This window comes from Trichosurus vulpecula, chromosome 3, assembly GCF_011100635.1.
Source record: "Trichosurus vulpecula isolate mTriVul1 chromosome 3, mTriVul1.pri, whole genome shotgun sequence".
Taxonomy (NCBI): Eukaryota; Metazoa; Chordata; class Mammalia; order Diprotodontia; family Phalangeridae; genus Trichosurus; species Trichosurus vulpecula.
In genome coordinates, this window is record NC_050575.1 from 16085251 (window position 1) to 16105101 (window position 19851).

Below are 19851 nucleotides of genomic sequence, written 5' to 3' on the forward strand. Positions count from 1 at the left end.
AGGTATGAGCTTTTTTGCTAATCCGACGATTCTTTCCCTTTCTCAGGCAATGGGCCGTATCTTTGTGGGACTTTGCCAAGTGGGTGCTTGGGGCTGCTTTGATGAATTCAACAGATTAGAGGAGCGCATGCTCTCTGCTGTGTCCCAGCAGGTTCAGTGCATTCAGGAGGCCCTGCGTGAACACTCCAACCCCAACTACGATAAGAGTAAGTTTTTGTTGTGGTCAAATTCCTTTTTCCCTTAAATAAATAATATAAATATAAAATAAATATATCTATATAGGTGTATGTATACATACCCACATGTCTATATATGGAGGGTTTTCTTTGTCATAATTTAACCTGATGATTTATGACTGTCATTTATATCTCAGTGATGCAGTCAGGATCTGTTGAAGAGACTAAGGATATTTGCCTCCCAGTGCCGAAGGGCCCCAGATCATGCTGGTTCTTAAATCTGTTTTTTGGTCTCTTAGCACTCTCAGTGTGTTTGACTTCAAGTAGGCCAAGCACATCTTTTCTATTTTTTAATCTTTCAAAAATAAGCATATCTTGTTCTTGTGTCACATTCACTTTTTAAATCCATCCCTTCCCCTACTCCCCTCCTCACTGTGTAGTGAGCCATCTTTTATAATAGCAAAGATTTAAAGAGGAAAAAATATTTGGCAAAATGAGCCAACGTGTCAACTGTATACAGTGTACACAATATACTGAGAAATTAATAAGCAAATTACATTGTGTTAAGTGAGGTTAAAAGAAGGGAGGGAAAGATAGTTTCTGACTGGGGACATCAGGGAAGGTTTCATGGAAAAGGTGACATTTAAACTGCAAGTTTGGGTGTGGTTTCACCAGACACATGTGACAGCAGTAAGGGGATGAGGATGCCATCACAGCACAGGGCATGGGGAGTGAAGGCACAGACACAGAAGAGCATTGGGAGGGAAGGGGCCCCATCAGAATCATCCCATTCCTGTTACTGTTTGAAGGTGAACTCTTCTTTGGGGGTTTCATGCTTTGGATTTAAGAGGCTACTGAAGAGGGGTCTTTTTTCTAAGAATCTACTGACAGATTAAAGTCCTAATGTTAAATTTTAGCTTCTGCTCCCATTACTTGTGAACTGTTGAACAAACAAGTCAAAGTGAGCCCTGATATGGCTATCTTCATCACCATGAATCCTGGCTACGCGGGCAGATCAAATCTTCCGGACAACTTGAAGAAATTATTCCGAAGCTTGGCAATGACCAAGCCAGATCGCCAGTTGATTGCCCAGGTCATGTTGTATTCCCAGGGCTTCCGCACTGCCGAAGTGCTTGCCAACAAGATTGTACCATTCTTTAAGTGAGTAACAGCCATTCACAATCACTTAAACATTTTTAATTTGAAATTTTTTATTTGTAATTATCATGGCTGGCATTTTTTGGACTCAGTGCTTAAATAATCTGCTTAGTTAAAAGAGAAATGTTTTTCCCCCACTTCTTAGACTATGCGATGAACAGCTTTCCTCTCAAAGTCATTATGATTTTGGCCTTCGAGCTTTGAAGAGTGTGTTGGTAAGTGCAGGTAATGTGAAGAGGGAGAGAATTCAGAAGATAAAGAGAGAAAAGGAAGAGCGTGGAGAAGTAGTTGATGAAGGAGAAATTGCTGAAAATCTCCCAGAGCAAGAGGTATGTACAGATATGTATTCAGCTCCTCTGCGGATACTGACAGTGTCATTAAAGATTTGACTTGACATAGGTGGTGTGTTACTCAGGGTTGTTTTCTCAGCCTTCATCTCTCTTTTTCTATATTGTCTCCTTTCATGATCTCATGTACTTTTCTGTAATCTCAGTCTCTCTTATTAAAACTCCAGACTCTTCTCTAACTGCCTGTTAAACATCTCTTTCTGTAGCCCCAGCACCTCCAAAATGGAATTCTTCTGTTTTCACCCCTGAAATAAAAACTGTTCATCCTGACCTCACTGTTTCTGTTAATGATACTGCCATCTTCTCCATCATCCGTTCAGAACAGTCGAGCTCAAAAACTCACCGTTACATTGGACTCTTTGCTTGGTCACTTCTGATCATAGTCTTTGTGTCCCATCAGTCCGTCTTTTTTTCTCCATTCCTTTTTTTTTTCTTTTGAGTGGGAAGGGGAGGGCAATTGGTGTTAAGTGACTTGCCCAAGGTCACACAGCTAGTAAGTGTGTCAGGTGTCTGAGGCTGGATTTGAACTCAGGTCCTCCTGACTCTAGGGCTGGACTCTACTCACTGTGCCACCTAGCTGCCCCTCTTCTCCATTCTTCATGCCACGCCCTCACAAACACAACAGTGTGATAACTGACACTTTAAGGTTTGCAGGGCACTTTGTAGCCCTTGTCGCATCTGATCCTCAGAACTACCTTGCCAGAGGTTATTGTTATCCTCATTTTTAAAAGTCGATCTCATTACCTGTTGCTTTTGCTCCTGCAGTGGTTTCTTGCCTAATGTTTCTGCTCGTCTCATGGCCTCATTCCGTCCTTCCTGGTGTTCTTCCAGGTTATTTTCCCTCAGTCGTAGCTTTGATTGTCTTCACGCTAGTACAACCCTAGAAATAGCTCCTTATCACCTGCAGGTGAAAGTCTAGTCTCTTTTACCTGGCATTCAACCCCCTCACTGATTTGGTCGCAGCCCAGGAAGAGATCTCAGCCTCCTCTTGTACCACTCACCTTTATTTCCAAACTAGACTGGGGTCCATATAGGTATTTTTTGCCCTTATCTTTATCCAGATCTCTCTTTCTATTTTCTAACCATAAATTAAAGTCTAGGTCAAGTGCTATCTCTTCCATCAAGCCTTCATGTAGTCCCCCCAACCCCCCAATTTAAACTGGATAAAAGTTTGTTGAATTGACTGAATGCGAGTGGCCCATATTTCACAATTTATTCTCCCATTTGTCTGTTATTGCAGGAGGCTTGTATGTAGCTTTCCCTGCCTCCATTCTCTTTTCCCTTGTCTGTCCTCTCTTCAACATTTACGAAAGATTGATTTTTCTAAAGCACAGTGCCAGTCCTGTACTCAATTGGTTTTAAAAACAGCTCCAACAATCTAGCCTTTCATGGCTTCCCATTCAGATGACCGAATGAAGTGCAGACTCCTGAGACTAGAATTTAACATTGTGGTCAGATTTGTTTGTTCACCGTTCCTTGAACATGGTATATACACTCCTCATTTTCATTGACCCCTTTTTTCCTTTCTTTTTATTTTTTGTTAGCCCTGGTGCTTTTGCCTGAAGGGCTTTCCATCTTTAATGTCACCAGCCTCCTGCCTTCCGTGTATATTCTCCCACCTGAATTCTTCAGCCACCCACTTTATACTTCGTTGCACTCATTATAGCTTACCTTTATTATGTCTACATGTCTAGATTCCCCTGCTAGGTTGGCGTTATTTAGGGCGGGCATTGTTTTTTGTTTCTCTGGTAAATGCTTCAGGGCATATATTACCTATAGTAGGTACTTGATAGGTTAAATTGAATCGATGAAATTGAACTAAGTGTCTTCCCCTAACTCTTAAACCAGACGAAGTAAGAGAAGCTGTGGAATTCAAGGTAATCTGAATTTTTAGCCGGTAAATATGAAGGATTGTGATAGGTGAAGATTGGTTTTTTTCCTCCCTCTGAAACTTATAATCTGTTATTCTTAACTTAGATTCTAATTCAGAGTGTCTGTGAAACAATGGTACCAAAGCTTGTGGCAGAAGATATCCCTTTGCTCTTCAGTCTCCTCTCTGATGTATTTCCTGGGGTCCAGTATCATCGTGGTGAGATGACAGCACTACGGGAAGAGCTCAAGAAAGTCTGTCAGGAAATGTACCTGACCTATGGTGATGGAGAAGAAGTTGGTGGAATGTGGGTCGAAAAGGTATCTCAAAGTTATATTTATATAGTGTGTACGTGCACACACACACATACTCTCACACAATCACACTTTATTTTATCCCATGCTGGGTGTTTTGGTATAGATTTAGAAAAATTTCACTATTGTTATCATCACCGTATAAATGTGTAAAAAATGCAACACAGAGTTAATCTTGTGGTCCATCTAATTCGCTATTCTGCCTTGGACACTGGCACTGAGTGATATTTGATGGGAAAGATTAATGATTGTTCTCTGTTACAAAGAGTCATATGCTATAAACATCCCTAAATTTCCCTTAACTCAGATGGAACAATCTTCCGTGGATTATGTGAAACCTTTCTTGAATATACTTCTCTCAATTTATTTGTAAAGTTCACAGGGCCAAATTCTTGGCACACTAAAGGGATGAATCCCAGATAGATTTCTTTTGAATATACAAAATATTAAAGGGTGTGGTTTTGTTTTTGTTCTGTAGGTTCTTCAGCTCTATCAGATTACCCAAATAAACCATGGTTTAATGATGGTGGGGCCTTCGGGAAGTGGAAAGAGTATGGCTTGGAGGGTTCTCCTGAAAGCTCTGGAGAGATTAGAAGGTGTGGAGGGGGTAGCGCACATCATCGATCCTAAAGCGATCAGCAAGGACCATCTTTATGGTACCCTGGATCCAAACACTCGAGAATGGACAGACGGGCTGTTCACACATGTTCTCAGAAAGTAAGTTCAGGTTTGGCCTGTGTTTCCATAGATGGATTCAGTATTCAGGGTTAATCATCTTAATCTTGTTTCTTGCACTAACGTGTAATAGTCGTGGTAATAGCAGCAATAGGAGGTGTTTGCCTTGTTTGCTAGGTAGAACATTATCCCCATTTTACAGCTGAGGAAACAAATTCAGGAAAGTGAAACAACTTGCTGTTAAATGTTGTAGATGTTTTATGGCTGTAACTTCACTAACACCTCACTTCTGGGGGAGAATAGGAAAAACCTTTTTGCAATTCTTTCTTTATCAGATTTTTATTTAAATTTTTCTTTGAATTCAGAATCATCGATAATGTAAGAGGTGAACTGCAGAAACGCCAGTGGATCATCTTTGATGGAGATGTTGATCCTGAGTGGGTTGAGAACTTAAACTCTGTACTAGATGACAATAAACTACTAACTTTGCCAAATGGAGAGCGCCTCAGTCTTCCACCCAATGTAAATTGTGCTCCTTTACATTTTTATTGTTAAATATTTTTCCTTTACTATCTAGCTGAAATTCAGTCTGGCACTATTAGAAAAAAAAATTCTATTTCAGTAGCCACTCTAAACTGGAAAAAATTCTAATTAGTCATAATTCTTGGTTGCTAAATTGTTTCTTCTTTTGGGTAGTGAATGCCATCTTGAAGAGAAGGCAATAATAAGACATAACTAGAATGTATCAGCATTCTGCTTTTTTATAATCTGGTATGCTGATAACCCAGTTATGCAAATAGATGTTTATCATAGGCCTATAAAATGATGCCATGCTGGGTGGGGCCTAATTGTGTAGAACTGGGCTGTTCTGAGAGGTGGGAGGAATACCGTTTAGGTGTTGAATATCTAGAACTAAATTTTGCAGCTCTAGAAACTGAGCTATAGGATCAATCTAAGAAACAGAAGGCCCTATTCCTCTTGACTATTTGTTAATCTTGCCATCAGTTAGCCAAGTTCTGGGTTTTTATCCAAGTAGATGGGAGCTTTTGTAGTTATGACCTAGTTACCTGGATCCCATGGTGATGATTTTGTGAAAAGACTTGGATTGAAAATCCTGCCTCTGATACGCACAGGCTGTGTGACCCAGGGCAAATCATTTCATCTAAGTCATCTCCCTAAGAATAAATGCCAGAGAAAGGTCTTGCCCTGCATTACGGGGGTCACTTAGAGGACCCTGTGCTAGTGAAATCACAGTCCAGCCACTATCCTTATACAAAGTCCACTATCAGGAATTTTCTTGGCTAAGGGTAGAAACATTAAAACCTTCCTGCCCCTGGTTTGCATTTGTATAAATAATTCTTCACCCATCTTCTAGGAAGGAAATATAGGTGGATATTCTGGTTGTGGGAACTAGCTTATGTTGAACCCTTTGACACTATAATTTTTCTGTGTATAACTACGTGAAAGAATTTGATTTTCAACTACACAGCACCAAATGAACTGCTTGTGTTCTTTCTAGGTTCGAATTATGTTTGAAGTACAAGATTTGAAGTACGCGACGCTGGCCACGGTATCGAGATGTGGAATGGTCTGGTTTAGTGAGGACGTTCTGAGCACTGACATGATATTCAATAACTTTCTGGCCAGACTTCGAAGCATCCCATTGGATGAAGGTGAAGATGAAGCCCAGCGTCGACGGAAGGGAAAAGAAGATGAAGGGGAAGAAGCTGCTTCACCAATGTTGCAGGTAGGATTCAAAGCATCTGGCAGTAACTGTAGCAGAAGTTTCAAAAATGAAGAATGGAACAGCCGACATTTGAGAATATTCCTAGAATCTGAAGGACTGCTTCCAAGATGAAAGTTCTTGAACTTTTTTGTATCTTGGACCCCTTTTGGCAATCTGGCAAAGCCTATGAACAGAATAATGTTTTTTAACGTACAAAATACATAGGATTACAAAAGAAACCAATTATATTGAAATACATTTATTTAAAAAGGTCATGGACTCCAGGTTAAGAACCTCTGTTTTAGGAGGTGGCTGAGAAATCAAGTGTCAACTATTTTACACCAAATTTTTTTTATTGCGGCCTTCAGATCCACTCATCTTATAGTTGGTGATAAAAAAAAATTCTAGGCTATTGGCAATAACCATTCATTTGTTACTTATTTTATAGATTCAGAGAGATGCAGCAACAATCATGCAGCCGTACTTCACATCTAATGGATTGGTCACTAAGGCACTCGAGCATGCTTTCAAGTTAGAACACATCATGGACCTCACTCGGTTACGCTGTCTCGGTTCCCTTTTCTCCATGTTGCATCAGGCCTGCCGAAATGTTGCCCAGTACAACGCAAACCATCCTGACTTTCCCATGCAGATAGATCAACTAGAGCGTTATATTCAGGTAATTTAAACTATTGAAGTTGAAGTAACCCCCAAACTTGGAGGCCAGTCTGCTGTTTTAAGATAAAATGTTTGGTTTTTTTCAGTTTTAATCTAGATACTGTGATTGAGTGGCTTTCTCTGTTACTTTGTAATTTGTAGAAAATTAAATAATTTCTCTTCCAACAGCGCTACTTGGTTTATGCCATCTTGTGGTCTTTGTCTGGAGATAGTCGTCTGAAAATGAGAGCTGAGTTGGGTGAATACATCAGAAGAATTACAACTGTGCCCCTGCCCACCGCACCCAACATACCCATAATTGATTATGAAGTAAGTGCCTGTAGGTTCTGGTCTTTCCAGATTTACTGCAAGACCAACATTTCTGTTTAATGTTTGTTGGCCGATGGGTTTGATTCATCCCAAAACACACCTGCAGTGAGTTTAAGAATGGTGAGAACTTTGGTTGAGGGATAGAGAGAAATGCAAGTACTCGAGGAGTGAATCCACAGCCCCAGCCTGGTGTAGTGGAAAGATCTGGGGTTGGAGAAATCGGGTTCATTCTCTAATAACTCTGCTACTTACTAGCTGGGCAGATGGAGGCAGATCTCTTCACTTAGTTTCCTCATATGTAAGTTATGTAGTTTGCATTACATTATCTTCAGTGTTCCTTCTAGTTCTAGATGCTGGGATTCTTAGTGAAAGTTCTAGTGCACATGAATGTAAGCAGACGATATGATTCAAGGAACTGTCCTAACCTGGTATTCCTGTTTTGTAGGTTTCTATTACTGGCGAATGGGCACCATGGCAGTCCAAGGTTCCTCAGATTGAAGTAGAGACACACAAAGTTGCCGCTCCTGATGTTGTTGTACCAACTTTAGACACAGTCCGTCATGAAGCGCTCTTGTACACCTGGCTAGCAGAGCATAAGCCTTTAGTCCTGTGTGGACCTCCAGGCTCTGGAAAGACGATGACTCTCTTTAGCGCTCTCAGGGCTCTGCCCGACATGGAGGTAAAAGAAGCAACCTGCCAACTGAGATGTCATAGATTTAAACTCTGTTACTCGCATTAAAACACTTCCTCTCCCCGCTCCTCTTTCTTTGACTCTCCCTAGGTTGTTGGGCTTAACTTCTCAAGTGCTACTACCCCAGAACTCCTTCTGAAGACCTTCGATCACTACTGTGAGTACAGGCGTACGCCGAATGGAGTGGTGCTGGCCCCGGTTCAGCTTGGAAAGTGGTTGGTTTTGTTTTGTGATGAAATCAACTTGCCAGATATGGATAAATACGGAACACAGAGGGTCATATCATTTATCAGACAGGTTTGTGTACTTTAAAATAACCAGAAATTAATTGTGTCTGTTATCTCTGACAAAATTTCTCATGTTACCCTCGTGAACAAGGGATCCGGGCTTGATGGTCACATGATTAGGGTTACTATACAACTAGTTTAGTGACAGACACAAAGAATAGTCACAGATGAAGGTCAAGTTGGAGGGGAGTCTCAAGCAGAATACCCTAAGGTTCTGACCTTAGATATTTCTGTCAGAAGTTTAGATAAAAACAAAGCTGGTACTCTTCTTAGATTTGCATTTGACTTGAAGAAGCATGAAGATATGGTTAACCCATTTTAGATAACTGAATCCAGATTGAAAAAGTTTACGACAGGTTAGCATAGTGGACCAAATAAAATGAAATTTAAAAAGGATAAATCTAAACTTGTAATGCTTAAGTTCAGAAAGTCAGCTTCATTGATATGTTGGAGCAGATATGACTGGATATAGATAACAATTCTATGAGAGACATCTGGGTATTTTGTTGGACCACAAGCTTCATGTGAGTCAACGGAGTGATGTGACAGCAAAAAACAAAGAAAACCCCAACACCAGCAAAAAGCTAATGCTGTCCTAGACTGCATTAAGAAGACCATAGTAGGGGCAGTTAGGTGTCGCAGTGAGTAGAACAGTGGCCCTGGAGTCAGGAGGACCTGAGTTCGTATATGGCCTCAGACACATGATGCACTTACTAGCTGCGTGACCTTGGGCAAGTCACTTAACTCCAATTGCCTTGCCTTCCCCCCCTCCAAAAAAAAACAACAACCCCAAAACAAACGAACAAAACCTTAAAAAAAAAAAGACCATAGTATCTAGAATGAGGGTAGTAATAGGTTCCTTTACTTTGCCTTTCCATGCCATACCTGGAGTTCATCTGTTGGGAGCCATAGTTTAGGAAGGACATAGGCTGCATGGTGCTTAGAATAAGGCAACCAAATTTGTAAAGGGCTTTGAGATAATGTTAGATGAAGAGCTATTGGAGGAACTGGGGATATTTACCCTGGGGAAGAGAAAACTTAAGGAGAACACCACAGAGGTATTAGATTTGGGTATTAGAGAAGGTATTAGATTTGTTCTTGGTACCAGACGGCAGAACTAGGAGCAGTACATGGAAGTGGTAAAGAAGCAGATTTTGGCTTTGTTGTAAGGAAAAAGGACTTTAAAATGAGAGCTATCCATAAGTGGAGTGAACATTGTCTTTGGAAGTAATGATTTCTGCTTCATTGGTGTTCTTCAAGAAGAGTCTGGACGACTTGTCTTTTGGGATGTTGCCAAGAGATTCCTTTTTGGGTACGAATTGGATCTCCATCATCCTTCAATTCTCTGTTAGGGAATTGGGGGGAAAGATTATTTTATCTTGTATGGGAATATTTCTCTGCTATTCTTTAATTACGTCTTTCCAGTTCTTAGATTCTATGATTGTAATCTTTCATATTCTCATTTTTGTCCTTCAGATGGTAGAACATGGAGGATTTTACCGAACATCCGATCAAACTTGGGTGAAACTGGAGAGAATTCAGTTTGTTGGAGCTTGTAATCCCCCTACTGATCCTGGAAGAAAGCCTCTTTCACACAGGTAATAGCTTTGCACATTTTTCAATTGTAATTTGATTTACACAAATAAAATCCAAGTTTATAAAAGGCAGTAAAAAAGAAGTAGCATGGAGTCGTACAAACCTACTAGCAGGTAGTACCCCCACTTTAGTTAGGGAATCTCAGTTCTTGGTCTAGCTCTGCCGGGTGACCTTAGACAAGTGATTCCCCCTTTGGGGGCCTTGGCTTGCCTACATATGACACAAAGGCAGTGTACCTTTTCAGTTCTTAGTTTTATGACTCATTTTAATTCTTCACACGCGTTCCCCTGGCTTTCTTGCCCTTTTTGTTGTTCTAGAAAGATAATTTTATTCTTAAATTAACACACCTTACCTGCCTAGCTGCCTGTATTGATTTGATGTCATTTGATTTTGCCCTTAGAGTACTTATAGGGCCAAACCAGCGATTTCATGGAATTTGAAATGTAGGATTGATTATTGTATCAACCATCCCGCTAGCAGCTTCTGTGGGGGTGTGAGATCCACCAACAACCAGCACCCAGAAAGCTGCCAGCACAGGTCCTTTTGATCTGCTTTACTTAAGGAAAGCAACGTTAAGGGGTTAACAATCTGACTTTAATCCGCATATAAATATCATTTGCTTACTTCAGGGGGAAAAACCGGCACCCTGAATTATAGACCAAATACAATTCAACATCTGGGGAGCTGACCCAGAGTCACGCGCCATTCCTGCTGTGGCTCAGAGCTCCAAAAAAGAATGCTAACCTTTGCGCTTATATATCCTGTTCAGGGCCAGAGGGGCCTGACCTCACCTAGGCCACCCCCAATATCACGTCAGATAGAAATCAGTGTCTCCCAGTTGTCTCAGTGCTGAGAAATACAAAAACGTCCCACTTTATCTGCCCCATTCAAACAAAGGCCAGAATCATTAAAGGTCAACAGCAAAAAGTCCACCTTAATTACTATTACAATTATAGAGGCCGGTGATGCTTTTTTGCTTTGAGTCAGTTCCTTTCCAGATCTTGCAAATGAAACTTGCAAGTAAAGATTAAGCAGCAATGATTTGGACCAGAGTGGGAAAGGAGACAGTAAATGCTTGTTGGATTTGATTGAACGGTTAAGTTGATTTTTATTTATTTAAAATGGTCTGTTGCTTTCACCAGATTTTTGCGCCACGTTCCTGTAGTGTATGTTGATTATCCAGGACCTGCATCTCTAACTCAGATATATGGCACATTCAACCGAGCAATGCTGAGACTCATTCCATCTCTTCGAACTTATGCAGAGCCTCTTACAGCTGCGATGGTCGAGTTCTATACAATGTCTCAGGTACTTTTCACATATTTCACATATATATATATATATATATATATTTGCATTAAATCATTACATGAGTTATTTGATTCAACAAGCGTTTGTTTAACATCTCCAGCAGGCAGAGCACACTGCACCGGGTGCTGGGAATATAGGATCAATGGTGATCAAGGAGCTTGTATTCTCATTGTAAAATAATATTCTCATGTAACTTTTAAACTTTTGTAACTGTTCAGGAGAGATTTACTCAGGACACTCAGCCTCATTACATCTATTCACCCCGTGAAATGACCCGATGGGTAAGGGGTATCTTTGAAGCCTTGAGACCCTTAGAGACTTTGCCTGTAGAAGGACTTATTCGAATTTGGGCACATGAAGCTCTCCGTCTCTTCCAAGACAGGTAAGGAAAATGAGGTGTTTGAAAATAGAACTTATTTGGCATGTTTGTCTTCTGAAGTGACAGGCAGTGGACCACATGGTATTCAGCTTTCAGTATTGTTTACTCACTTTCTTTAACAGCTAAGTAGCTTTCACCCTCCTAGTAGACCCATGAGGAGCTCGTGATGAATTAAATGAGGAAAGAAACTTGTGCTGCCGTGAGCTATCTCAGTATTCCCTCCTCCCGGTGCTTGCCACAGTACCTGGCGCACAGTACACATTTCATAAATACTCGTTGCCTCCTGGGGTAACCTTAATCAGCCATCATTCCACCTGGCCCATTCAGTGTCAGGGATGGCCTTGGGTTCAGTTAAAGTTCAGTTCAGCAGTGCATGGCACCCAGGTACTGGGTGCGTGGGGAGACATTTATGTAGAATCAATTGTCTGCCCACATGGACCTTCTAGTCTAGTAGAGTGATGTGAAACAGGCACATGGTGCAAAATAATACCTAAGTGCATCAGACTCTACAGAAGTGCTCCATTTCCTCATCCTATTGGAGGGGTTACTCTTCACTGTTCAAACCTGATGAATGGGCCCTGCCAACCTGGTAAGACTTCAAGGAAAAACTGTTTGGAATTGTCTGTTTTCTGAAGACCAGCCTAGCAGCTTCTGGCAAGAATCATTATTACTTATTGATTGATCCTGTCATTCAGTGTGTTTGCTGAGGGACCTTCCAGCTCTGTGTCACCATCATCATCCGCTCTCACTTTCACTCCCACTTACTGTCCAGAATTTTATACAGCTAGTAAGTGTCTCAGGCCAATCGGAACTCAGGAAGCTGGGTCTTAGTGATTCCCAGCCCAGGCTCTATCCACTGCCCCATCTGGCTGCTACCTTCTTCTCATAGCACAATCATATTCAGGTACATTCGTATACTATAGTTTGTTCAGCCATTCCCCAGTTGATGGGCACAAAAAGAACTGTAAATACCTGTTTATCTTTGATCTCTTTAGAGTACAGCTTAGTAGTGTTACTGCTGGGTCAGAGTGGGCACAGTTTAGTAACTTCTCGAACATAGTTCCAAATTGCTCTCTAGGATGACCGGACTGAGTCAGAGCTCTGTCAGCAGTAGAGCAATGTGCCTATTTTCCCATAGTTCCTCCAGATTTATCCCACGAGCATATGAAACACTGTGTGTAGCAACAGCATTTGTATCTAGACCCTTTATCTTCTAAATCACTGTGTATTCTTTTCCTTAAAAACAGACTTGTGGAAGATGAGGAGAGACGTTGGACTGATGAGAATATTGATATGGTAGCTCTCAAGCACTTCCCTAATATTGACAAAGAAAAAGCCATGAGCAGGCCCATCTTATATAGCAACTGGCTGTCAAAGGTAACTTGAACCTAATTAGCTTCATTGATAACAGCACCTTTTCTGTCGTCCTTAAATGACCTCTAAAGCTGCTAACGTTCTTAAATGGAACTGCTTTTGCAGTAGGTGTTTATAGTTGGAGTAATCTCAAGCTGAGAATGAGAACTTGTAGAAAGCAAGCTTCTTGAAGGAAGGCCCTACGTAGTTGTGTCATTGTATCTACAATGCCCTGCACAGAGTGGATGCCTAATAAATGTTAGTGGAATAGGATGGAGTTGGTTCTTTTTTTTCTTTCTCACTTTTCTAAGATGGTCTCTCCAATAACAAAGAGTCCAAGCAAGTAATAGAACGTGATGCTTCCCTTTTCTGCATTGTTAGAGATGTCTGACGTTACTTCCAGAATCACGCAGGGTTTTTGTTCTTATCAAATCTAGGCAGCAGCTCCCCCCATAAAACCTGGGACTTATCATCAGTACTGTACAAATTTTCTTAGTAAGGGATTTTGTTTTCTGGGCGCATCTTACCTGCATTTGTACCAGCACATCAGTGAATAGCCCGGATCTTGTTGGTTTCGTACACCTGGGGTAGGGTTGTTGCATAATTAGTAAGACTTCCCTAAACCATGTTGATCTACGTCTTTTCATTACCCATTAAGATACCTTACTGATGGTATAGCTTACATTTGTGTAGCATCTAACAATTTCAAAAATGCTTTTACAAATGTTACTTCATTTAGTTCTCACCATAGCCCTGTGAAATAAGCCAGAAATTCTAAAATAATGTCCTTTTAGTTACCTATCATAGTTATTTTTAAGTTGTTAAGGATAGAAAATTTACTCTTGACCCTAAATATGTTTCATTCTCTTCACTTCAGTTATATATGGAACCTTAAAATTTAAATTTTTCACTCCTTAAATCTCAGTTACGTTCCGCTTCTGAAATCTTAGCTTCCCATCCTTGTTGATATGATTCTCCTTGCTTGTGTTAAATAGAGCTGTGGAGGTATGTGTATACATGTGCGGTGTTTTTTGTTTTTGGTAGGATTATATCCCAGTGGATCAAGAAGAGTTGAGAGATTACGTCAAAGCTAGGTTGAAAGTGTTCTATGAGGAAGAACTTGATGTGCCTCTTGTGCTGTTCAATGAAGTTTTAGATCACGTCCTCAGGATTGACCGGTAGGTGGAATGCTGTCATTCCCGGTGTGAGAAGGAATGCTATGATTTGCTAAAGAACAAAACAAAGCAAACCCTTCTTTCCATTTTGTAAATTGACTTAAGCCAACACAGAAGGAAAAAATTTTGAGTGTAAGTGCTAAAATGTGCAAGACATAAGACTTTATCTTCCGCAACGCTGCTAGATCTCAAAACCTTTTGTGTTGATTCATCTTCAAATTGACATGAAAATCTTAGGAACGTTGCAATGGGTTGTCTTATTTTTTAATATTTTTCAGAATCTTCCGTCAGCCTCAAGGTCATTTGCTGCTTATTGGAGTTAGTGGAGCAGGAAAGACTACTCTTTCCAGATTTGTTGCTTGGATGAACGGTTTAAGTGTCTATCAGATTAAGGTAGGTACAACCTGATGTCCCTTTACACCACCGAAAGCCTGTGCATTTAATATAATTTCAGTTACTAACATACAGCATTCTCCTAGAACAGGGGTGGGGAACTTGTGGCCCTGTAACTCCTAAAATTTGTCCCTTTGACTGAATCCAAACTTCACAGAGCAAATCCCCTTTAAAAAAGAACTATAAAGCTTAGGCTCAGTCAAAAGGCAGCACCCAAGGACCTAGAAGGCCACAAGTGGCCTTAAGGCTGCAGGTTCCGCACCCCTACCCTAGAAGAATAAGATCCAGTGTCATAAGTTAATTTTATCCTATGAATTAACTTTATAGGTCCACAGGAAGTACACCGGTGAAGATTTTGATGAAGATCTCAGGACTGTGTTGAGACGTTCTGGCTGTAAAAATGAGAAGATAGCATTCATCATGGATGAGTCCAATGTACTGGATTCTGGGTTCCTAGAGCGCATGAACACCCTCCTTGCCAACGGAGAGGTAATTGAATAGCACATTGAATTCAGCCTGTCTGGTAATTACCAAACACTTCACCGTGTGATTCATTTTTCCGTTAGGTTCCCGGTCTTTTTGAGGGAGATGAGTACGCCACCCTGATGACCCAGTGTAAAGAGGGCGCACAGAAAGAGGGCCTAATGCTGGATTCCCACGAAGAACTGTATAAGTGGTTCACTAGCCAGGTTATCCGCAATCTCCATGTGGTGTTCACCATGAATCCGTCCTCCGAGGGACTGAAGGACAGAGCGGCCACCTCGCCCGCTCTCTTCAACAGGTAACCTGATGCACGGTCACGTTGTGCTTCAGGCGCACTCCCTCAGGTGCCTGATTTACCGCAGAGGGAGTGGCGTTGTGTGGATGGAAGGACGTAAGACTCCATCTTTTTTAGGTGTGTGCTCAACTGGTTTGGGGACTGGTCCACTGAAGCCCTCTATCAAGTCGGCAAAGAGTTCACAAGTAAAATGGACCTGGAGAAGCCGAATTATGTCGTACCAGATTATATGCCAGTTGTTTATGATAAGTTGCCACAGCCACCATCCCACCGGGAAGCCATCGTGAACAGTTGTGTGTTTGTTCATCAGACTCTTCATCAGGTACATTCTGTCACTAGACTGTTTGCAGAAATCACATTTAACTTACATATACAAAAGTAACTTTCTTCAATTAGACTTTTGACAAATTTAAACCTAATTGATGTCGCCATGTTACAATGCAAGAATGTATCATAGAATATCCTTAGTGTGAGGCTTATTCTCACTAAGGTGAACAGGATGAAAATGATTGTTTTTCTTTTAAATGTTTAATATTCTTTATAATCAAAATTATCCTAGAATTAAATCATAATGAAATGCTTTTCAGTAATAAAAAAGCAACGCTTTAATTGCAGGTAATTGTAGTCACACTATTTGACCATGTGGCATATTAGGGAATTAAGGATCAAAATGCTATTTAATTTTATTTAATTCATGGAGTTGCTTCATTCCTTGCTTTTGGATAAGTCAGTCAAGGAACATTGGCTATTGTACATAGAATTTTAACCATCAAGTTATCTCCTTCCCACCCCACTCCTTTTCATCACAGGTAAAAATCATACAAAAAATTAAGGTCTTCTTCACTAAGTAATATAAGCATATGATATTTATAAATATTTCCAGCTGAGAAATTGGCTTAAAAGTTGGCCTTCATCAACTTTATCTAAAAATTATCTTAATTTCCTTTTGAAAGTGAAAGACTTAATGCAATTGGAATTTGAATATTAAAAATACAGAAAGGCGCAGTGAGTAGAGCACCATCCCAGGAGTCAGGAGGACCTGAGTTCAAATTTGGCTTCAGACACTTGACACATTTACTAGCTATGTGACCTTGGGCAAGTCACTTAACCCCAACTGCCCTGCCTTACCCCATTACCCCGCCCCCCACCCCAAAAAAACCCCAAAATGCAGAAAGTATCCTCACCAATACAAGCCCACGTATTTTGCGTCATTCTTTAAATCAGGACTTAAAGAAGATATTTAAGAGTTACTCATGATCAGAGATTTCTGGCTGGTCATTCGGTTTAATCCTCAGGTACAGTCATGATGAATGAATGAGCACGCGTTAGTGCCTAGCCTGTGCGCAGCTCTGTGCTAGGTGCAGGTGATCCGGACAGGAGAGCGTGGCAGTCTTGGTCCTCAGGGAGCCAGGGGCTAGTAGGAGACAACACGTGCGGAAGGTTTCAGCTCAGGACAGATTTTAAATTTCTAAAGTGTTTTTTTTTTCATGAGTGTGTTAAATAAGGCAGCAGCTTTCTTTCTCATTGGAAGCTTTTTTGAGAAATGGCATCAAACCTGCCCATTCTCCCTTAAAGCCAGCAAATAAATTTCCTTTCTGGGACATGGCTGTACTCTCTTAACTGTGTGTCCTCTGCCTGGGCGATGCCATCTCTGCCGTAGCACCTGGGTAAGAGAGTCCCGTGCCCTGAGCAGTCTTGCATTCACAAAGTCCACTGCACTTAGGTCTGCTTCATGTCCTTGCCTCCATTTTTAGCCATGTGGCACCCTGCATACTTTTGAACAAGAATCTTCTTAACCTGTTCAGTATTTCTCTTATTGAATTGGATTCTGCTTACTGGGTGTCCTCTTGATGCCTCTTTATATCTTTCATTTTAAAGGCTAATGCCCGTTTAGCAAAACGAGGAGGCAGAACCATGGCGATCACGCCTCGTCATTACTTAGACTTCATCAACCATTATGCTAACCTGTTCAACGAGAAGCGCAGTGAGCTGGAAGAGCAGCAGATGCATTTGAATGTTGGCCTTAGAAAAATCAAAGAAACCGTTGACCAGGTATTTTAAAAATAGGGCTTTTTTCGATTCGAGGTGAAAGGAGGCTGGGAAGGGAGGAGGGAAAGGGCAGAGCGGGCTGGTGGGGGTAGCCAGCCCCGCACTACACACCTGTGCACTGTGACCGCAGGTGGAGGAGCTACGTCGGGACCTGAGGATAAAGAGCCAGGAGCTGGAAGTCAAGAACGCCGCCGCTAATGACAAGCTGAAGAAGATGGTGAAAGATCAGCAAGAAGCAGAAAAGAAAAAGGTTGCTATGTTGTTTCATTTCTCTGAATTGTGGGAAGCTAGCTTTTTCCCCCCAAAATACTGTAGCAGGCAGTGTGTGACCCCCAAACCACTGTGTCTTTATAGGTTATGAGCCAAGAAATTCAGGAACAGCTACACAAGCAGCAGGAAGTGATTGCGGACAAGCAGATGAGCGTAAAGGAAGATCTAGACAAAGTGGAGCCTGCCGTCATTGAAGCGCAGAATGGTACGTGAGCACAACTGAGGGCTGAATTTCCTAGGAAAAGAGCCTTCAAGTTCAGGGCTGTCAAACTTGGCTTTCTCTGGAGTGACGCCCAGCAGGGTGACACGTACTGCCAAGAGAGATTGTCTTTCTGCACCTTCCTAAGAGCAAAACGGGTAAATCTTTAAAAAGAAAGACCTCAAAAGGGACACTGTCCTCATCTCAGAGAGTGTAGTCCATAGTTCATAAGGAACATGCAACTGGGGAAAGAGCAGAGGACCAACAGTTGTGAGACCTGGAATCTACTCCTGGCTCTGCCCTAAGTCAGTGTGGGGATCTGGGCAAGTCACTCACGGTTATGGGTGAGAGAGATTGACGTAGTTGAATTAAAAAATATATCTCTTCCAGGTTTGAAATTGAAGTTGAAAAACACTGTTATGTATACTTCAGCCTCCTTTTCAATTTAGAGATTAGGGTTTATTTGTTTTAGCTGATTGGGTCATTCATTTGCATGACATCCCTAACACGCAATGCCACTTCAGAAGCCAGTACTAAAACATTCTGGCTCTAAGTCGATACTTTAAATTGAAGTAGAGACAGCAGTCATTTCTTCTCACTTTTCTTCGCCTCCCTTACTGTGCCAAAATTCATCTTCCATCTGCAAAGTAATTGACAAAATATTTCTCCCTGACCCCTCTGTAATTCATTTTCAATCTTAGAATTTTCTGTTTAATTCTTTGCCTGCCATCAGGTTTTATTGTTTCTAATAATAAAACCTTTGAGTTTTTATAGTTTTCTCATTCTTTAAGGTAAAAGACTCAGGCTCTAGGGCATTCCATTTAAAACTAATGCCTTATGTAATGTTAACTTCCTTATGAATTCTTTGGAGGCAGTAGCTCCTCAATCTTTGGAAATATGGTAAACTGATTTAAATTTTTATTGCTAATCTTATTGAGGATAAGATCTAATTCTGTCCTTTAATAGAATTTGAGGATAGGAAGTTACACAGTTCAGTTGATGTAAGATTTGGCCATTGTTTTAGAATTTTAAATTTCATCCTCATGCTCCTATCACTTGGAAATGATAAATCATGTTGGGCTCTCTCTCTTTTCTAGTTTGCATTTTTCTTTCATTGTTTAAAATTCTCTAGTATTTTGTTTATTTTTAAGGAAATTATTTTATAAGCACGAACACATTACTGGCACAGATTTCCTCTGCCAGAAGTAATTTTTTCTTCCTTGATGATGGTGTCTTACATAGTGAAACTCTCCTCAGTTACTAAAAAAGAATGGAAAAACTGGGCTGGAAAGTGCAAAATAAAACACACAGCTAATTTAGATATTGTGTACAGTTTCCCTGTGTGAATAAGAGGGTTTTACTATGTTACTAGTCTTTTCAAATAATTGGGGTTGTCACTGTAAATAATAAGTAACCTCTGTTCTGTCCATCTGGGTGTTTCAGTTTGCTACAGTAAATTTTGCAGAAGTACTATGCTTCGTGTTGGTAACTAAATCTAGTTAATTGGCATTCTGTATGATAAAATTCCATTTCTAGCCACGGGAATTCAGAAGAGCTAAAGCCCTAGGATATCTGCCAAATCTTACATTAGTTTAGCAGATCTCTTTAGACATGGCATGAATTTTTAGAGGAGGCTCAAAGCTTCAGATTGTGATTATTATTCCTATCTTACTGTGTTTGTACTTGATCTTCCTTTTCCCCTTTCCCCAATCAATACTTTCTCTACTCCTTCTGCTCCATCTGCTGTGACTGCTGTCTTTTAGCTGTAAAATCAATAAAGAAGCAACACCTGGTAGAGGTCCGCTCTATGGCAAACCCCCCTGCAGCGGTGAAGCTGGCCCTAGAGTCCATCTGTCTGCTGTTGGGTGAAAGCACCACTGACTGGAAACAGATACGTTCCATCATTATGAGGGAAAACTTCATACCAACTATTGTAAACTTTTCTGCTGAGGAGATCAGGTGATTAAATGAACGTACAGTGCTATTGCTGGGAATTGAAAGAAATTGTTCGTAACACATTTGGAAATAGTTGTCTTTATCTGGAAAGAGGAATTTAAATTTGGCAGTAAATTTAGCAGAAATCCTCATTAACTTTATGATAGTCACCTGCTTTGTAT

At 40.8% G+C, this 19851-nt stretch overlaps 1 protein-coding gene across 2 annotated transcripts in view; it reads left to right on the forward strand.

Annotated features, from left to right (window-relative positions):
* DYNC1H1 (dynein cytoplasmic 1 heavy chain 1) overlaps positions 1–19851 on the forward strand; it is a 92702-nt gene that overhangs the window by 45597 nt on the left and 27254 nt on the right. The window contains exons 29-52 of one of the 2 annotated variants that reach the window (XM_036748811.1): positions 47–206; positions 1094–1337; positions 1480–1663; positions 3659–3871; positions 4344–4582; positions 4906–5062; positions 6060–6287; positions 6715–6945; positions 7113–7253; positions 7699–7932; positions 8035–8241; positions 9708–9829; positions 10970–11135; positions 11357–11520; positions 12765–12894; positions 13915–14048; positions 14324–14438; positions 14766–14927; positions 15005–15219; positions 15334–15538; positions 17095–17268; positions 17396–17515; positions 17620–17740; positions 19498–19693. In XM_036748811.1, coding sequence (XP_036604706.1) covers positions 47–206; positions 1094–1337; positions 1480–1663; positions 3659–3871; positions 4344–4582; positions 4906–5062; positions 6060–6287; positions 6715–6945; positions 7113–7253; positions 7699–7932; positions 8035–8241; positions 9708–9829; positions 10970–11135; positions 11357–11520; positions 12765–12894; positions 13915–14048; positions 14324–14438; positions 14766–14927; positions 15005–15219; positions 15334–15538; positions 17095–17268; positions 17396–17515; positions 17620–17740; positions 19498–19693 — 4262 coding nt within the window. The remainder of the gene's footprint in view (positions 1–46; positions 207–1093; positions 1338–1479; positions 1664–3658; positions 3872–4343; positions 4583–4905; positions 5063–6059; positions 6288–6714; positions 6946–7112; positions 7254–7698; positions 7933–8034; positions 8242–9707; positions 9830–10969; positions 11136–11356; positions 11521–12764; positions 12895–13914; positions 14049–14323; positions 14439–14765; positions 14928–15004; positions 15220–15333; positions 15539–17094; positions 17269–17395; positions 17516–17619; positions 17741–19497; positions 19694–19851) is intronic. The other variant, XM_036748812.1, reaches the window with a different exon arrangement.